General features: G+C 47.8%; 1 protein-coding gene across 1 annotated transcript in view; it reads left to right on the forward strand.

Annotated features, from left to right (window-relative positions):
* Positions 1-8,037: 8,037 nt before the first annotated feature.
* LOC306915938 (kelch domain-containing protein 3-like) overlaps positions 8,038-16,299 on the forward strand; it is a gene marked incomplete at both ends in the record, with an annotated part of 8,992 nt that continues 730 nt past the window's right edge. Inside the window, one exon of the mRNA XM_079493609.1 lies at positions 8,038-9,022. Within this exon, the coding sequence (XP_079349735.1) occupies positions 8,038-9,022 (985 nt within the window). The remainder of the gene's footprint in view (positions 9,023-16,299) is intronic.

Here is a 16,299-nt window from a genome sequence, read left to right on the forward strand (position 1 = left end):
CTTTCACACAACACTATACTACTCGATTCCCCCCTCCCCTCCTGTTTCTCCTGCAGGAGGAGCCTGCGAGATGGGGGCTCTGTCCTGGCTGGCTCTGTCTCTCGGAAAGACACGACAAGACAGTGTGCCGTTGGTGGATCACGTATCGCCATGCAGAACCGTCATAATCGGAGATCGCTCGGACGTGTGATTGTAACGCTTTTTTATTCATTATAATTGTAGTGATAAGACCGCAATGAACGCATCGGGGACGTAATCGACCCGGGTGTAATGTATAACGAACTTTTCCGCGTCCTAAACCGTGGTGTTGTGATCCGTTGTCGTTGACATCACAGCCGGGGGAATCTTTTTTTTTCCTCCATCGCCTCCAACCTGCATGCCCAGGCATGTTCTCTTGTTAGTAAATATACTTCACTAGCTTGAAAAACAAAATCAGCTGATGATGACAACGCGTCTCACCGTTGTACTATAGTTCTGAACCGAACGGTGAAATGGGACTTTTTATAGCCGTACGGATCAAGACTTTTGCTGCCCAATGTGCCCATGACCCCCCCCCCCCCAATGTTACTGCGATCAAAACAATGAAAGCAGTGAGATAGATTAGGCGAGGGCGGCAATCATCATCAAAAAGAAAGCATAGTTATGAAGGTTTATAGTCAGACATTGACAGGCAGATATAACAATAAACACAATAAATATGCTATACATCCTATACATCGAATGAAAGCCCTGAATGTGTACTTTTACGAGGAAAATAGTAAACATTGATCCCATGTACAGTTTGTCATAAATTGGATACTGGGTGGATGCACATTGCGCCCACCAGATATAACTGCAGAGAAGACATGGACCTGAACTCAATATTCACAAAATAAGGCCTATAGCGACATATAAATACTATATACCGTATGAAACAGAAGACTCTCTGCTTTCATAAGAAAAAAACTTCTACTGTAGTAATAATAAAAATCACACCCATGTGAAGTGAGTGGTGCAATATGGGACAGAGTTGCACCGCTCACTTCACAGGGGTGTGATTTTTATTATTACTACAGTAGAAGTTTTTTTCTTATGAAAGCAGAGAGTCTTCTGTTTCATACGGTATATAGTATTTATATGTCGCTATAGGCCTTATTTTGTGAATATTGAGGAGTTCACGTCCATGTCTTCTCTGAAGTTATCTGGTGGGCACAAGCTGCATTCAATAACCAATTACTGTCTAACTGTAGATGGGATCAATGTTTACTGTTTTCCTCGTAAAAGTACACATTCAGGGCTTTCATTCGGTGTATAGGATGTATAGGATATTTATTGGGTTCAATTTTATATCTGCCTGTCAATGTCTCTGACTTTAAACCATCCATAACTCTGCTCGCTGTTCAAGATAACCACTTCCAGGCAAATGCAGGTGTTGCAAAAAGGTCAATATCTCCAGAATGGAACATGGTAAAATCAAAATGTATTTTTTTAATTGAAGTGGACAAGTTCAGCTTTCTTTTGATGTAGGCGTGTGATTCTCGCTATAAGAGAACATTTTACTGTGGGCCCCCGAACAAGGCCTTTGTGCAATGTTAAATGGCAGCAACATCCAAATAGGCCTGTTGAGATCTTCCAGCAATCAAAGTGTTAAAGATATACAGATATAAAGATATACCAGAGAAAAGACTATTAAAGATATACAGATATAAAGATATACCAGAGAAAAGACTATTAACACTCCCAACGCGGATCGCGTATCAATACGTTATCAATTAATCAAACGTCGGGTGCGGATCACGTATCAATACGTTTCAATCACTTTTTTATAGAATACTTTCATTCATCTTTTTACCCACCCGGACAATGAAGAACCATCGCCCTATCATTGCTGCTTACTCCCGCTCACGTGATCAGAAAAAAAAACAAAAAACAAAAACCCCCCTCCCCTCCTGAAAACAGGAGGGCTGGCCGCTTTACGTGTAGAAGCCAGTTGAACGCTGAACGGAACGCTGCCTATTGCCTAAACACATATGCACCAGATCGGCATTGCAATGCATAACATCTGCAACACACATGGACAGATGCATGTTTCCTTCTTCATACTGTAGCGACCAAACGATCCCCGAGCCTACAATACTACGAACTAACCACAGTATCGAGGGGCTGCCACGACAAGACAGTGTTCCGTTGGTGGATCACGTATCGCCATGCAGAGCCGTCATAATCGGAGATCGCTCAGACGTGTGATTGTAACGCTTTTTTATTCATTATAATTGTAGTGATAAGACCGCAATGAACGCGTCGGGGACGTAATCGACCCGGGTGTAATGTATAACGAACTTTTCCGCGACCTAAACCGTGGTGTTGTCATCTGTGGAAGTCATTTTTTCCTTCTCGTCGACATCACAGCCGGGTGACGCTTTTTTCCCCCTCCATCGCCCCCAAGCTGCATGCCCATAGCCTGGCTTGGCCAGCCTCATAGCGGGGATTCACTGAAGATTCTTCCCCGGAGGAAACATCAGTGAACCCTCGCTATGAGTCTGGCCGTGCCAGGCTAGCATGCCCAGGCATGTTCCCCTACACTAGCTTGAAAAACAAAATCAGCTGATGACAACGCGTCTCGCCGTTATACTATAGTTCTGAACCGAACGGTGGAATGGGACTTTTTATAGCCGTACGGATCAAGACTTTTGCTGCCCAATGTGCCCATGACCCCCCCCCCAATGTTACTGCGATCAAAACAATGAAAGCAGTGAGATAGATTAGGCGAGGCGGCAATCATCATCAAAAAGAAAGCATAGTTATGAAGGTTTATAGTCAGACATTGACAGGCAGATATAACAATAAACACAATAAATATGCTATACATCCTATACATCGAATGAAAGCCCTGAATGTGTACTTTTACGAGGAAAATAGTAAACATTGATCCCATGTACAGTTTGTCATAAATTGGATACTGGGTGGATGCACATTGCGCCCACCAGATATAACTGCAGAGAAGACATGGACCCGAACTCAATATTCACAAAATAAGGCCTATAGCGACATATAAATACTATATACCGTATGAAACAGAAGACTCTCTGCTTTCATAAGGAAAAAAATTGTACTGTAATAATAAAAAAATCACACCCCTGTGAAGTGAGCAGTGCAACTCTACTTCTCTACTTATTCACTACAGCTCCCTATATACGGACTGAGGCAGAAAGTCATGTAAACCTTTTATTTACAGTTTGGTCTGTAAACTTCTACTGTAATAATAAAAATCACACCCCTGTGAAGTGAGCGTTGCAACTGTTCTGTACTTATTCACTACAGCTCGCTATATACGGACTGAGACAAAGTCATGTAAACCTTTTATTTACAGTTTGGTCTGTAAACTTCTACTGTAATAATAAAAATCACACCCCTGTGAAGTGAGCGGTGCAACTGTTCTCTACAGTTGCACCACTCACTTCACAGGGGTGTGATTTTTATTATTACAGTAGAAGTTTACAGACCAAACTGTAAATAAAAGGTTTACATGACTTTCTGTCTCAGTCCGTATATAGCGAGCTGTAGTGAATAAGTACAGAACAGTTGCAACGCTCACTTCACAGGGGTGTGATTTTTATTATTACAGTAGAAGTTTACAGACCAAACTGTAAATAAAAGGTTTACATGACTTTCTGCCTCAGTCCGTATATAGCGAGCTGTAGTGAATAAGTAGAGAAGTAGAGTTGCACTGTTCACTTCACAGGGGTGTGATTTTTTTATTATTACAGTACAATTTTTTTCCTTATGAAAGCAGAGAGTCTTCTGTTTCATACGGTATATAGTATTTATATGTCGCTATAGGCCTTATTTTGTGAATATTGAGGAGTTCACGTCCATGTCTTCTCTGAAGTTATCTGGTGGGCACAAGCTGCATTCAATAACCAATTACTGTCTAACTGTAGATGGGATCAATGTTTACTGTTTTCCTCGTAAAAGTACACATTCAGGGCTTTCATTCGGTGTATAGGATGTATAGGATATTTATTGGGTTCAATTTTATATCTGCCTGTCAATGTCTCTGACTTTAAACCATCCATAACTCTGCTCGCTGTTCAAGATAACCACTTCCAGGCAAATGCAGGTGTTGCAAAAAGGTCAATATCTCCAGAATGGAACATGGTAAAATCAAAATGTATTTTTTTAATTGAAGTGGACAAGTTCAGCTTTCTTTTGATGTAGGCGTGTGATTCTCGCTATAAGAGAACATTTTACTGTGGGCCCCCGAACAAGGCCTTTGTGCAATGTTAAACGGCAGCAACATCCAAATAGGCCTGTTGAGATCTTGCAGCAATCAAAGTGTTAAAGATATACAGATATAAAGATATACCAGAGAAAAGACTATTAAAGATATACAGATATAAAGATATACCAGAGAAAAGACTATTCCAAATATAATCGAAAATAATTAAAAGGTGGTGAGCGCCTTTGGAAAAAAAATCACACCCGTGTAAAGTGAGGGGCGCTCTTATCGTCGTACAGCATCATGACGTAACGTGTCGATTTGCTCATATGACGTGAATTCTCCTTTCATTGTCAATGGGAAAATGTGACACGTGTGACAACAAGCTGTATATAGGAGGGGCTCAACAAGCTGTATATAGGAGGGGCTCAACAAGCTGTATATAGGAGGGGCTCAACAAGCTGTATATAGGAGGGGCTCAACAAGCTGTATATAGGAGGGGCTCAACAAGCTGTATATAGGAGGGGCTCAATAAGCTGTATATAGGAGGGGCTCAACAAGCTGTATATAGGAGGGGCTCAACAAGCTGTATATAGGAGGGGCTCAACAAGCTGTATATAGGAGGGGCTCAACAAGCTGTATATAGGAGGGGCTCAACAAGCTGTATATAGGAGGGGCTCAACAAGCTGTATATAGGAGGGGCTCAATAAGACGCCAAAATAAGTCATTGGTGGTGAGTGATCGTGAACGTATTAAAATGATCAGACCACATAACATCTACAGATCTACAAGCTCTCATCCCAGCCTTTTGACCTCGTCTGCTAGTTTGGGAAATGTGCCACTTACTGGTTTGAACGGAGATGTGTGCGTGTGTGTGTTTTTCTTTTGTTCGTCTGACATTGTCCAGACGGCAGTAGGGATGGAGCTCGTTCAGTTTTATTGATAACGATCACCTTATCGATCACCTTATCGATCAGGCTTATCGATCACCTTATCGATCACCTTATCGATCACCTTATCGATCACCTTATCGATCAGGCTTATCGATCAGGCTTATCGATCAGGCTTATCGATCAGGCTTATCGATCACCTTATCGATCAGGCTTATCGATCAGGCTTATCGATCAGGCTTATCGATCAGGCTTATCGATCAGGCTTATCGAGCCGGGTTCTTATCGAGACCACCATTTTTTTATTATTTTGTGGAAAGGGGCGCCAGCCCCTTCTATATTTTGTCCCAACACGTCTCAAGATTTGCCGTTGACAATGAAAGGGGAATTCAGGTCAAATGTCCGCTAAATCTGGTCCCCACACGTCTCAATATTTTTGCCATTGACAATGAATGGAGAAATGACGTCAGAATTCCGTCAAATAATTAAACATAAAAAAATGTAACGCCATTGACATCGAAGGGAAAAGGTACGTCATATGTAAATGAGCAAGTCAGCTAACCAATCACAGGCAACAGGCATTCTGATTGGACAGCATGAGGTGATTCATGATGCTGTACGATGATAAGAGCACCCCTCACTTCACACAGGTGTGATTTTTAAGTTAGATCGCGCTCGTATTTCAACATTACCTGCCTCTCGGTTGTTAGGCGATTGAGTGAATCGGAAATGAACCTGGAGTAAGATGGCCGCCTCAGCGCGTAGTGAGACCGTATATGAACCTGGAGTAAGATGGCCGCCTCAGCGCGTAGTGAGACCGTATATAAGATGGACGCCTCAGCGCGTAGTGAGACTGTACAGTAAGATGGCCGCCTCAGCGCGTAGTGAGACCGTACAGTAAGATGGCCGCCTCAGCGCGTAGTGAGACCGTATATGAACCTGGAGTAAGATGGCCGCCTCATCGCGTAGTGAGACCGTATATGAACCTGGAGTAAGATGGCCGCCTCAGCGCGTAGTGAGACCGTATATAATGAACCTGGAGTAAGATGGCCGCCTCAGCGCGTAGTGAGACCGTATATAATGAACCTGGAGTAAGATGGCCGCCTCAGCGCGTAGTGAGACTGTATATAAGATGGCCGCCTCAGCGCGTAGTGAGACCGTATATAAGATGGCCGCCTCAGAGCGTAGTGAGACCGTATATAAGATGGCCGCCTCAGAGCGTAGTGAGACCGTATATGAACCTGGAGTAAGATGGACGCCTCAGCGCGTAGTGAGACCGTATATGAACCTGGAGTAAGATGGCCGCCTCAGCGCGTAGTGAGACCGTATATGAACCTGGAGTAAGATGGCCGCCTCAGCGCGTAGTGAGACCGTGTATCTACCTCAGCGCGTAGTGAGACCGTATATAAGATGGCCGCCTCAGCGCGTAGTGAGACCGTATATAAGATGGCCGCCTCATCGCGTAGTGAGACCGTATATAAGATGGCCGCCTCATCGCGTAGTGAGACCGTATATAAGATGGCCGCCTCATCGCGTAGTGAGACCGTATATAAGATGGCCGCCTCAGTGCGTAGTGAGACCGTATATAAGATGGCCGCCTCAGCGCGTAGTGAGACCGTATATAAGATGGCCGCCTCAGCGCGTAGTGAGACCGTGTATCTACCTCAGCGCGTAGTGAGACCGTATATAAGATGGCCGCCTCAGCGCGTAGTGAGACTGTATATAAGATGGCCGCCTCAGCGCGTAGTGAGACCGTATATAAGATGGCCGCCTCAGCGCGTAGTGAGACCGTATAATGAACCTGGAGTAAGATGGCCGCCTCAGCGCGTAGTGAGACCGTGTATCTACCTCAGAGCGTAGTGAGACCGTATATAATGAACCTGGAGTAAGATGGCCGCCTCATCGCGTAGTGAGACCGTATATAAGATGGCCGCCTCAGCGCGTAGTGAGACCGTGTATCTACCTCAGCGCGTAGTGAGACCGTATATAAGATGGCCGCCTCAGCGCGTAGTGAGACTGTATATAAGATGGCCGCCTCAGCGCGTAGTGAGACCGTATATAAGATGGCCGCCTCAGCGCGTAGTGAGACCGTATAATGAACCTGGAGTAAGATGGCCGCCTCAGCGCGTAGTGAGACCGTATATCTACCTCAGCGCGTAGTGAGACCGTATATCAGCGCGCAGTGAGACGTATATCGCCTCAGCGCGTAGTGAGACCGTATATCAGCGCGCAGTGAGACGTATATCGCCTCAGCGCGTAGTGAGACCGTATATCAGTGCGTAGTGTGACGTATATCGCCTCAGCGCGTAGTGAGACCGTATATCAGTATATCGGCTATTTTCACTAGTTTGAGTCCAGACGTCTAATTTCTCTTTTGGGTCTCGAGCTAAAGAGTTTGGGAACCCCCCGATAGACACAATGACATCATCATCACTCAACAACATCACAACGTCATCATCACAACCGTGTCCTTCAAAACAAATCCTCACATGCACAAAACGTCATTCAGCGACTTCCACCGACACAGATCCACTTAATTGGCTCGAGCATCTGACCGTTTACCAGAATAGGGAGATCGATCATCAACGGCCATCAGCTTCCTGGAGCAGCGGGTCAACCCAACCGAGTTGGGATTTGAGTTGGATTTGACCAAAAGAAACCTGCCTTGGACGACTGTGTGCCGCTATCCCTGGGTTTACCTCTCTTTGTGACCCTGCGAGGAGACCGGCACAAACACTACTCTGAAGGACACAGGACAGACGAGTACCGCTACAGACAAGAGGCATCGACACACACACACACACACACACACACACACATCTCTGTTGAAACCAGTAAGTGGCCCACATCTCCCTTACAGAAGGAGACAGAAGGAATCCACTTTAATCCACAGTAGAACTGTAACTGAAGGAAAGAGTCCAGCTCGACCGACGGCCGCCGTGAGAGACCATGTTCCGCTGGACGACGCCCTCGGCACATCCGAACGGAGGAGCGGCGCCGAGAGGACCAGAGTACGCGGCGGTGGCGGCGGGCCACGAGGTGTTCGCCTTCGGAGGAGGGCTCCGAGGCGACGACCGCATCCACGTGCGCGTCTTCAACACGGTGTCCCTGCGCTGGAGGAAGCTGCCTCCTCCTCCTACTCCTCCTAGAGCGCCCCCCGGTGGAGGGGAGGTCCCGCCCTACCTCACGGGCCACACGGCCGCGCTGATCGAGCGCACCGTCTACTTCCTGGGAGAGTGCGGCTACCCGTACCGCAACGTGCTCCACGCCTTCGACGTGGACGCCAACGCCACCCCCGACGGGCGCTGGTGGTCCAAGCCGGAGGTCTCCGGGAGCGTCCCGGCGGCGAGCTACGACCACTCGGCCTGCGTCCTCGGGAGGGTCATGTTCGTCTACGGCGGGCGGACCTGGCTGACCGGCTACATCATGGACAACGACGTCTACAAGCTGGACACCGGCACCATGTTCTGGTCCCTGATCCGCGCCGGAGGCACGCCGCCGCCCGTCTCCGACTGCCACTCGGCCACCATCGTCGGGACGAAGATGTTCGTGTGCGGGGTGACGTGGAACCAGGGCGGCGTGGTCAGGGTGTTCGACACGGAGACGGACGCCTGGCTGAGCGCGCCGCCGTCTTCCCCCGCGTCGCAGCTCCTCCCGAAGAGGCCCAGCTTCCGCTCGACCTTCACCCGCGACGGGGAGCTCTACATGTTCGGCGACTACGCCAAGGACCTGTGGAGGCTCGACCGAGGGACCTTCTCCTGGAACAAGGTGGAGCCCAAGGGGGACGGCCCCCAGCCCATGTTCCTGGCGTGCTGCTGCCTGGCGGGGGATCTCGTCGTCCTCTTCGGAGGAGACGGCCACTCCAGGGTGAACGTGGTCTTGGACCTGAGTCCTAGTCTGAAGACGTTGTGTAAGCTGGCGGTCATGCGGCACGGTCTGGAGCAGTCTGGACTCCCGCACGACATCAGGTGGGAACTGGCGGCGTTACGACCAACGACAGAGGCGTGAAGGGACAATTAGAGGGGAAGTGGCCGAGGGGATTGCCCATAAGTCCGACCTCCTGTTAGTCTGACCTACGTGGCCGTTTAAGACTGAGGCGTGGCCGGCTAAGACTGAGGCGTGGCCGGTTAAGACTGAGGTTAGGGTTAGCGACCTACGTGGCCGGTTAAGACTGAGGTTAGGGTTAGCGACCTACATGGCCGGTTAAGACCGAGGTTAGGGTTAGTGACCTATGTGGCTGGTTAAAACTGAGGTTAGGGTTAGTGACCTACGTGGCCGGTTAAGACTGAGGTTAGGATTAGCGACCTACGTGGCCGGTTAAGACTGAGGTTAGGGTTAGCGACCTACGTGGCCGGTTAAGACTGATGTTAGGATTAGCGACCTACGTGGCCGGTTAAGACTGATATTAGGATTAGCGACCTACGTGGCCGGTTAAGACTGAGGTTAGGGTTAGTGACCTACGTGGTCGGTTAAGACTGAGGTTAGGATTAGCGACCTACGTGGCCGGTTAAGACTGAGGTTAGGGTTAGCGACCTACGTGGCTGGTTAAGACTAAGGTTAGGCTAACCACTGTATGTGGCAGGTTAAGATAGGGGTTAGGATTAGCGACCTACATGGCCGGTTAAGACTGAGGTCAGGGTTAGTGACCTACGTGGTCGGTTAAGACTGAGGTCAGGGTTAGTGACCTACGTGGCCGGTTAAGACTGAGGTCAGGGTTAGGCTTTGGGATAGTGATAGTTTGGAATATTGACAGGTTAGTCCAGCACCCACAGGTCACCGGCGAAAGTATTTTACATTTCTAGCCAGATTTGGAGGAATATCTCATTTTAAATTAACAATACGTTTGAGAATCTAAGTGAAATTAGATGCTCAGAGAGAGAGACCTACAATTTTAATATAAGACCAATAAGGTTGGTGTCTAGCTACGCAGACAGTAAGAGTGACACTCTCACTACCGATTGATTGATTGATTGATTGATTGATTGATTGATTGATTGATTGTTAGACAGAAATGCAAACAGCAACAGCTAGTACAGTAAATAATAATAATAATAATAATAATAATAATAATAATGATAATAATAATAATAAAGCACTATGTACATAGTAGAGCAGAAAATAAGGGGGTTTAACTAATCATTAGGGGTGGGGGAAACTCAAACTCACTCAAATATTGCGATGTTTAATACCACAATTATAACATTGAATCGTAATTTATTTTTATTTTAGGTTAGTTTTTTTCAGATTTATTTATTTAATTTTATTTATTTAATTTTATTTATTAATTTTATGTATTTATTTTATTTATGTATATATGTATTTATTTGTTTATTTATCTATTTATTTGTTTATTTATTTCATGACATTAAGACTGAAGTGTACGACTACAACTTGTCATGGTTTATGATGTTTATAATTGTTTAAAAATGTTCTAGTATAAAAGAGCAAAGTAATATTGCGATTTATTGTGATTAGTATTATATGGGGGCAAATATCACATCGCATCGCGAAACAATTAAGAATGGCAGTATAAATGGAATCAGTACGGAGATGGTATCTAATCGGGAGGTAAGTGAAGAGTCCCACCCCTACTTCCGATAACAGTAACCGTCTACTGCCAAGGACCACTTTTACCAACTTTATTTGTATGTATGTATGTATGTATGTATGTATGTATGTATGTATGTATGTATGTATGTATGTATGTATGTATGTATGTATGTATGTATGTATGTATGTATGTATGTACGTATGTATGTATGTACGTACGTATATATGCATGTATGTATTTTTCACCGTGTTTTTCTGCAAGGCATGTCGTTTTCAAACGGCACTCATTTGGGAACGGCAGGGGCGGTATTGGAGTCGCTGTACCGCACTGTTGTGACGAAAAGAGAGTTGAGCCAGAAGGCAAAGCTCTCTGTCTACCGAGCAATCTTCCTTCCTACTCTCACCTATGGTCATGAAGTGTTCCTACTCTCACCTATGGTCATGAAGTGTTCCTACTCTCACCTATGGTCATGAAGTGTTCCTACTCTCACCTATGGTCATGAAGTGTTCCTACTCTCACCTATGGTCATGAAGTGTGGGTCATGACCCAAAGAATAAGGTTGCGAATACAAGCGGCCAAAATGAGTTTTCCTCGACGGGTGGCTGGCATCTCGCTTAGAGATAGGGTGAGAGAAGTTCAGTCACACGAGAGAGACTCGGAGTAGAGTCGCTGCTTCTTCGCCTGGAAAGGAGCCAGCTTAGGTGGTTCAGGCTCTGGTTAGGATGCCTCTCGGGCGTCTCCCTAGAGAGGTCCTCGAGGCATCTGGTTAGGATGCCTCTCGGCGTCTCCCTAGGGAGGTCCTCGATGCATGTCCCACTGGGAGGAGACCCCGGGGCAGACCAAGGCGCAGTTGGAGGAAACACATCGACTCCCTGGCCTTGGAACGTCTCGGGATCCCCCAGGAGGAAGTCATTATTGTTGCTCTGGAGAGGGAAGTCTGGAACACTCTGGTGGAGCTGTTGCCCTCACGACCCGACTACGGATAAGCGGTTGAAGATGGATGGATGGAAGGATGTCCAAATGGAATATATATGTTTTTCTCCCGTGAACCCAGCAGCACGTGTGTCTGTGTCGGCGATCGATCGACCGGGGTGATAAAAAATGCTAAAAGGAAAAGAACGCTGAAAAGGTATAAGACAAACGAAAAGAAGCTAAACACAGTGAGACATAAATAATAAAACAATACGCCTGGCCTAGTTTTTGAGCCCCTCCTATATCCAGCTTCTGGTGTGTGTGTCTTCTGGTGTGTGTGCACAAACTGTGTCCTACACAAACAATACATTCCCAATGAAATGGACAACTTCAATGTCATAGTGTCTGGGTAAATGTTACGTCATGATGATGTACGACGATAAGAGCGCCCCTCACTTCACACAGGTGTGATTGTTTTTGAGGGGCGCTAGCCCCTCCTATATACAGCTTTAATGTTTGTCTTTCAACGATGCTTGTTTAAGAAAACGCCTCATAGACGATAAAGATACATGTAATGTTTGTATTGAGACTAAAACAAACATTAGCACCCTTTGCTTAGATAAACATTATGTTGTAATTGATGATGTAAGATGATAAGAGCGCCACTCACTTCACACGGGTGTGATTTATTTTAAAGATATACCCCACGTGTGTGCATGGTTATGCATTTGTATGCATTTTTATGTGTGTGTGCGTGCATGCATGCGTGCGTGCGTGCGTGCGTGTGTGCGTGCGTGCGCGCGTGCGTATTAAACATACAATATGAATGCAGCAGCGTGTGGCGTACGGGTCTCATTATGAGGCGTATCAGAGGCTCCGATGTGTCATTCATCATAATTAAGGCTTTACGCGGAGCTGTTCCTGTGTGTCTGTGCTCGTCCGTCCCGCACCCTGGGTGGTCTGCGCATGTTGACGCTGCCATGACACATCGGACACTTAATCGTTAGCGGCAAGCAGCGCCTCAGCCCCCGCGAATGACTGACACGATGGTGGGGGGGGGGGGGGGGGGGGAGTCGTTCACAGAGCCCCCCACCCGTACAGTCACATACGTAGAGTCTAGGAAGGTCGTCCTCCATCGTCGCTTGCTTCCAGTCATCCTGGTCCTCCATACCTCTGGCCAGTTCTTCCAGTCATCCTGGTCCTCCATACATCTGGCCAGTTCTTCCAGTCATCCTGGTCCTCCATACCTCTGGCCAGTTCTTCCAGTCATCCTGGTCCTCCATACATCTGGCCAGTTCTTCCAGTCATCCTGGTTCTCCATACATCTGGCCAGTTCTTCAGTCATCCTGGTCCTCCATACATCTGGCCAGTTCTTCCAGTCATCCTGGTTCTCCATACATCCGGCCAGTTCTTCCAGTCATCCCAGATGGTTCTCCATACATATGGCCAGTTATTCCAGTCATCCTGGTTCTCCATGTCATCCTGGTCCTCCATACATCTGGCCAGTTCTTCCAGTCATCCTGGTCCTCCATACATCTGGCCAGTTCTTCCAGTCATCCTGGTTCTCCATACATCTGGCCAGTTCTTCCAGTCATCCTGGTCCTCCATACATCTGGCCAGTTCTTCCAGTCATCCTGGTCCTCCATACATCTGGCCAGTTCTTCCAGTCATCCTGGTCCTCCATACATCTGGCCAGTTCTTCAGTCATCCTGGTCCTCCATACATCTGGCCAGTTCTTCCAGTCATCCTGGTCCTCCATACATCTGGCCAGTTCTTCAGTCATCCTGGTTCTCCATACATCTGGCCAGTTCTTCCAGTCATCCTGGTCCTCCATACATCTGGCCAGTTCTTCCAGTCATCCTGGTTCTCCATACATCTGGCCAGTTCTTCCAGTCATCCTGGTTCTCCATACATCTGGCCAGTTCTTCAGTCATCCTGGTTCTCCATACATCTGGCCAGCTCTTCAGTCATCCTGGTTCTCCATACATCTGGCCAGTTCTTCCAGTCATCCTGGTCCTCCATACATCTGGCCAGTTCTTCAGTCATCCTGGTTCTCCATACATCTGGCCAGTTCTTCCAGTCATCCTGGTCCTCCATACATCATGGCCAGTTCTTCCAGTCATCCTGGTCCTCCATACATCTGGCCAGTTCTTCCAGTCATCCTGGTCCTCCATACATCTGGCCAGTTCTTCAGTCATCCTGGTCCTCCATACATCTGGCCAGTTCTTCAGTCATCCTGGTCCTCCATACATCTGGCCAGTTCTTCCAGTCATCCTGGTCCTCCATACATCTGGCCAGTTCTTCAGTCATCCTGGTCCTCCATACATCTGGCCAGTTCTTCCAGTCATCCTGGTCCTCCATACATCTGGCCAGTTCTTCCAGTCATCCTGGTCCTCCATACATCTGGCCAGTTCTTTCAGTCATCCTGGTCTTCCATACATCTGGCCAGTTCTTCAGTCATCCTGGTCCTCCATACATCTGGCCAGTTCTTCAGTCATCCTGGTCCTCCATACATCTGGCCAGTTCTTCCAGTCATCCTGGTCCTCCATACATCTGGCCAGTTCTTCAGTCATCCTGGTCCTCCATACATCTGGCCAGTTCTTCAGTCATCCTGGTCCTCCATACATCTGGCCAGTTCTTCCAGTCATCCTGGTCCTCCATACATCTGGCCAGTTCTTTCAGTCATCCTGGTCCTCCATACATCTGGCCAGTTCTTCCAGTCATCCTGGTCCTCCATACATCTGGCCAGTTCTTTCAGTCATCCTGGTTCTCCATACATCTGGCCAGTTATTCCAGTCATCCTGGTCCTCCATACATCTGGCCAGTTATTCCAGTCATCCTGGTTCTCCATACATCTGGCCAGTTCTTCCAGTCATCCTGGTTCTCCATACATCTGGCCAGTTATTCCAGTCATCCTGGTCCTCCATACATCTGGCCAGTTATTCCAGTCATCCTGGTTCTCCATACATCTGGCCAGTTCTTCCAGTCATCCTGGTCCTCCATACATCTGGCCAGTTATTCCAGTCATCCTGGTCCTCCATACATCTGGCCAGTTCTTCCAGTCATCCTGGTTCTCCATACATCTGGCCAGTTATTCCAGTCATCCCAGATGGTTCTCCATACATCTGGCCAGTTCTTCCAGTCATCCTGGTTCTCCATACATCTGGCCAGTTCTTCAGTCATCCTGGTTCTCCATACATCTGGCCAGTTATTCCAGTCATCCCAGATGGTTCTCCATACATCTGGCCAGTTATTCCAGTCATCCCAGATGGTTCTCCATACATTTGGCCAGCTCATTGGTGCTTTGCGCTCCTGCATCTTTCTCGAGTATGTCCACATTATGTTAATGTGGGACATCCTCGTGACCGGTGCCCGTGTGCTGGTTCCCACGGCACCAGTTTGCTGCCTGGCTGGCAGCTCCTGGTGTCTTTGGCAGTGTCCTGCAAGTCTCATTCTCCTGGCTGCTACTTTCTGGCTCACCCTTGGTATTCCCTCATACAGGGTCTCGTTGGTAACATGTGTACTAAGTACTGGACGCAGCATTCTGGTGTAGCACCATCTAGAGACTTCTGCAGGGTTGGCTTCAGGGTCCAGCATGCAGTGCCGTACAAAGGAACACTCGACCGTTGAGGCAGGGGGCTATAGGCTATAGGATGTCCCCTTGCATTACCCCCGGGCCAAGATGTTAAACTCCCCGCTGTTGGGGCCCTTGTTCCTGCACACATGGTCCCTATCGCCCGGAGTGAGTTGTTGCTGCACACATGGTCCCTATCGCCCGGAGTGAGTTGTTGCTGCACACATGGTCCCTATCGCCCGGAGTGAGTTGTTGCTGCACACATGGTCCCTATCGCCCGGAGTGAGTTGTTGCTGCACACATGGTCCCTATCGCCCGGAGTGAGTTGTGAGGGACACTGTACTAGGCCTCAAGGATCTTCACCATCCTGCCTCTGCATGTGGATCGAGTCAAATGCCTTTTTGAAGTACAGCAGTCAAGTTATCCTATGTTCACCTCCTCGATCATTCTCCTCGGTGCCAAGACCTGTACTACGATAGTTCTTCCCTCTCGAAATCCGTTTTGGCGAGGCTTTTGAGGTGAAGGTCGGTGGCATGCCGTATCCGGTTCAGGATCATATTTGTAGAACCTTTGCCGTGATACAAGACAGACAACTATACCCGGTAAGGGGTCCAACCAGGGAAAGTCCCCCTTGTCAGGTGTAAAGGAGCGACTTGGACACTCAGTTTAAGTCCGTAGCTCTCCCCAGGTTGGTGGAGGGTGTGTAGAGCCCAGGAACACATTAGTTAATTGACACAGGGGTGAAAAATGGGTTACAAAATCGTGGGATAAAAATGATATATTAAAAAAAAATGTATGTCATGTCGGAGGTCTGCAGCTTTAGGTAGTTTCACACCCTGATGACGCTTGAACCGACTGCACATATGTTCATGCAGTGTCACACACATGCACACACGCGCTTCACACACACACAGGCCCATCTGTTTGCACGCATGCACGCACACACGTCGGCACACCCAGGTCGGTGTGTGTGTCATGCTGTGAATGAAGGAGACACACCCAGTCACATTGAGCTAAACCATTAACCGTTACAAGGACATCAGACCAGGACGTCTCACACGCACTCGCGCATGCACACACACACGTACACATGCACGCACGGCCCCCTCATGCAAGCGCACGCACGCACGCACGCACGCACGCACGCACGCACGCACGCACGCACGCACGCACG

Source organism: Electrona antarctica, assembly GCF_951216825.1.
Source record: "Electrona antarctica genome assembly, chromosome: 22".
Lineage (NCBI taxonomy): Eukaryota > Metazoa > Chordata > Actinopteri > Myctophiformes > Myctophidae > Electrona > Electrona antarctica.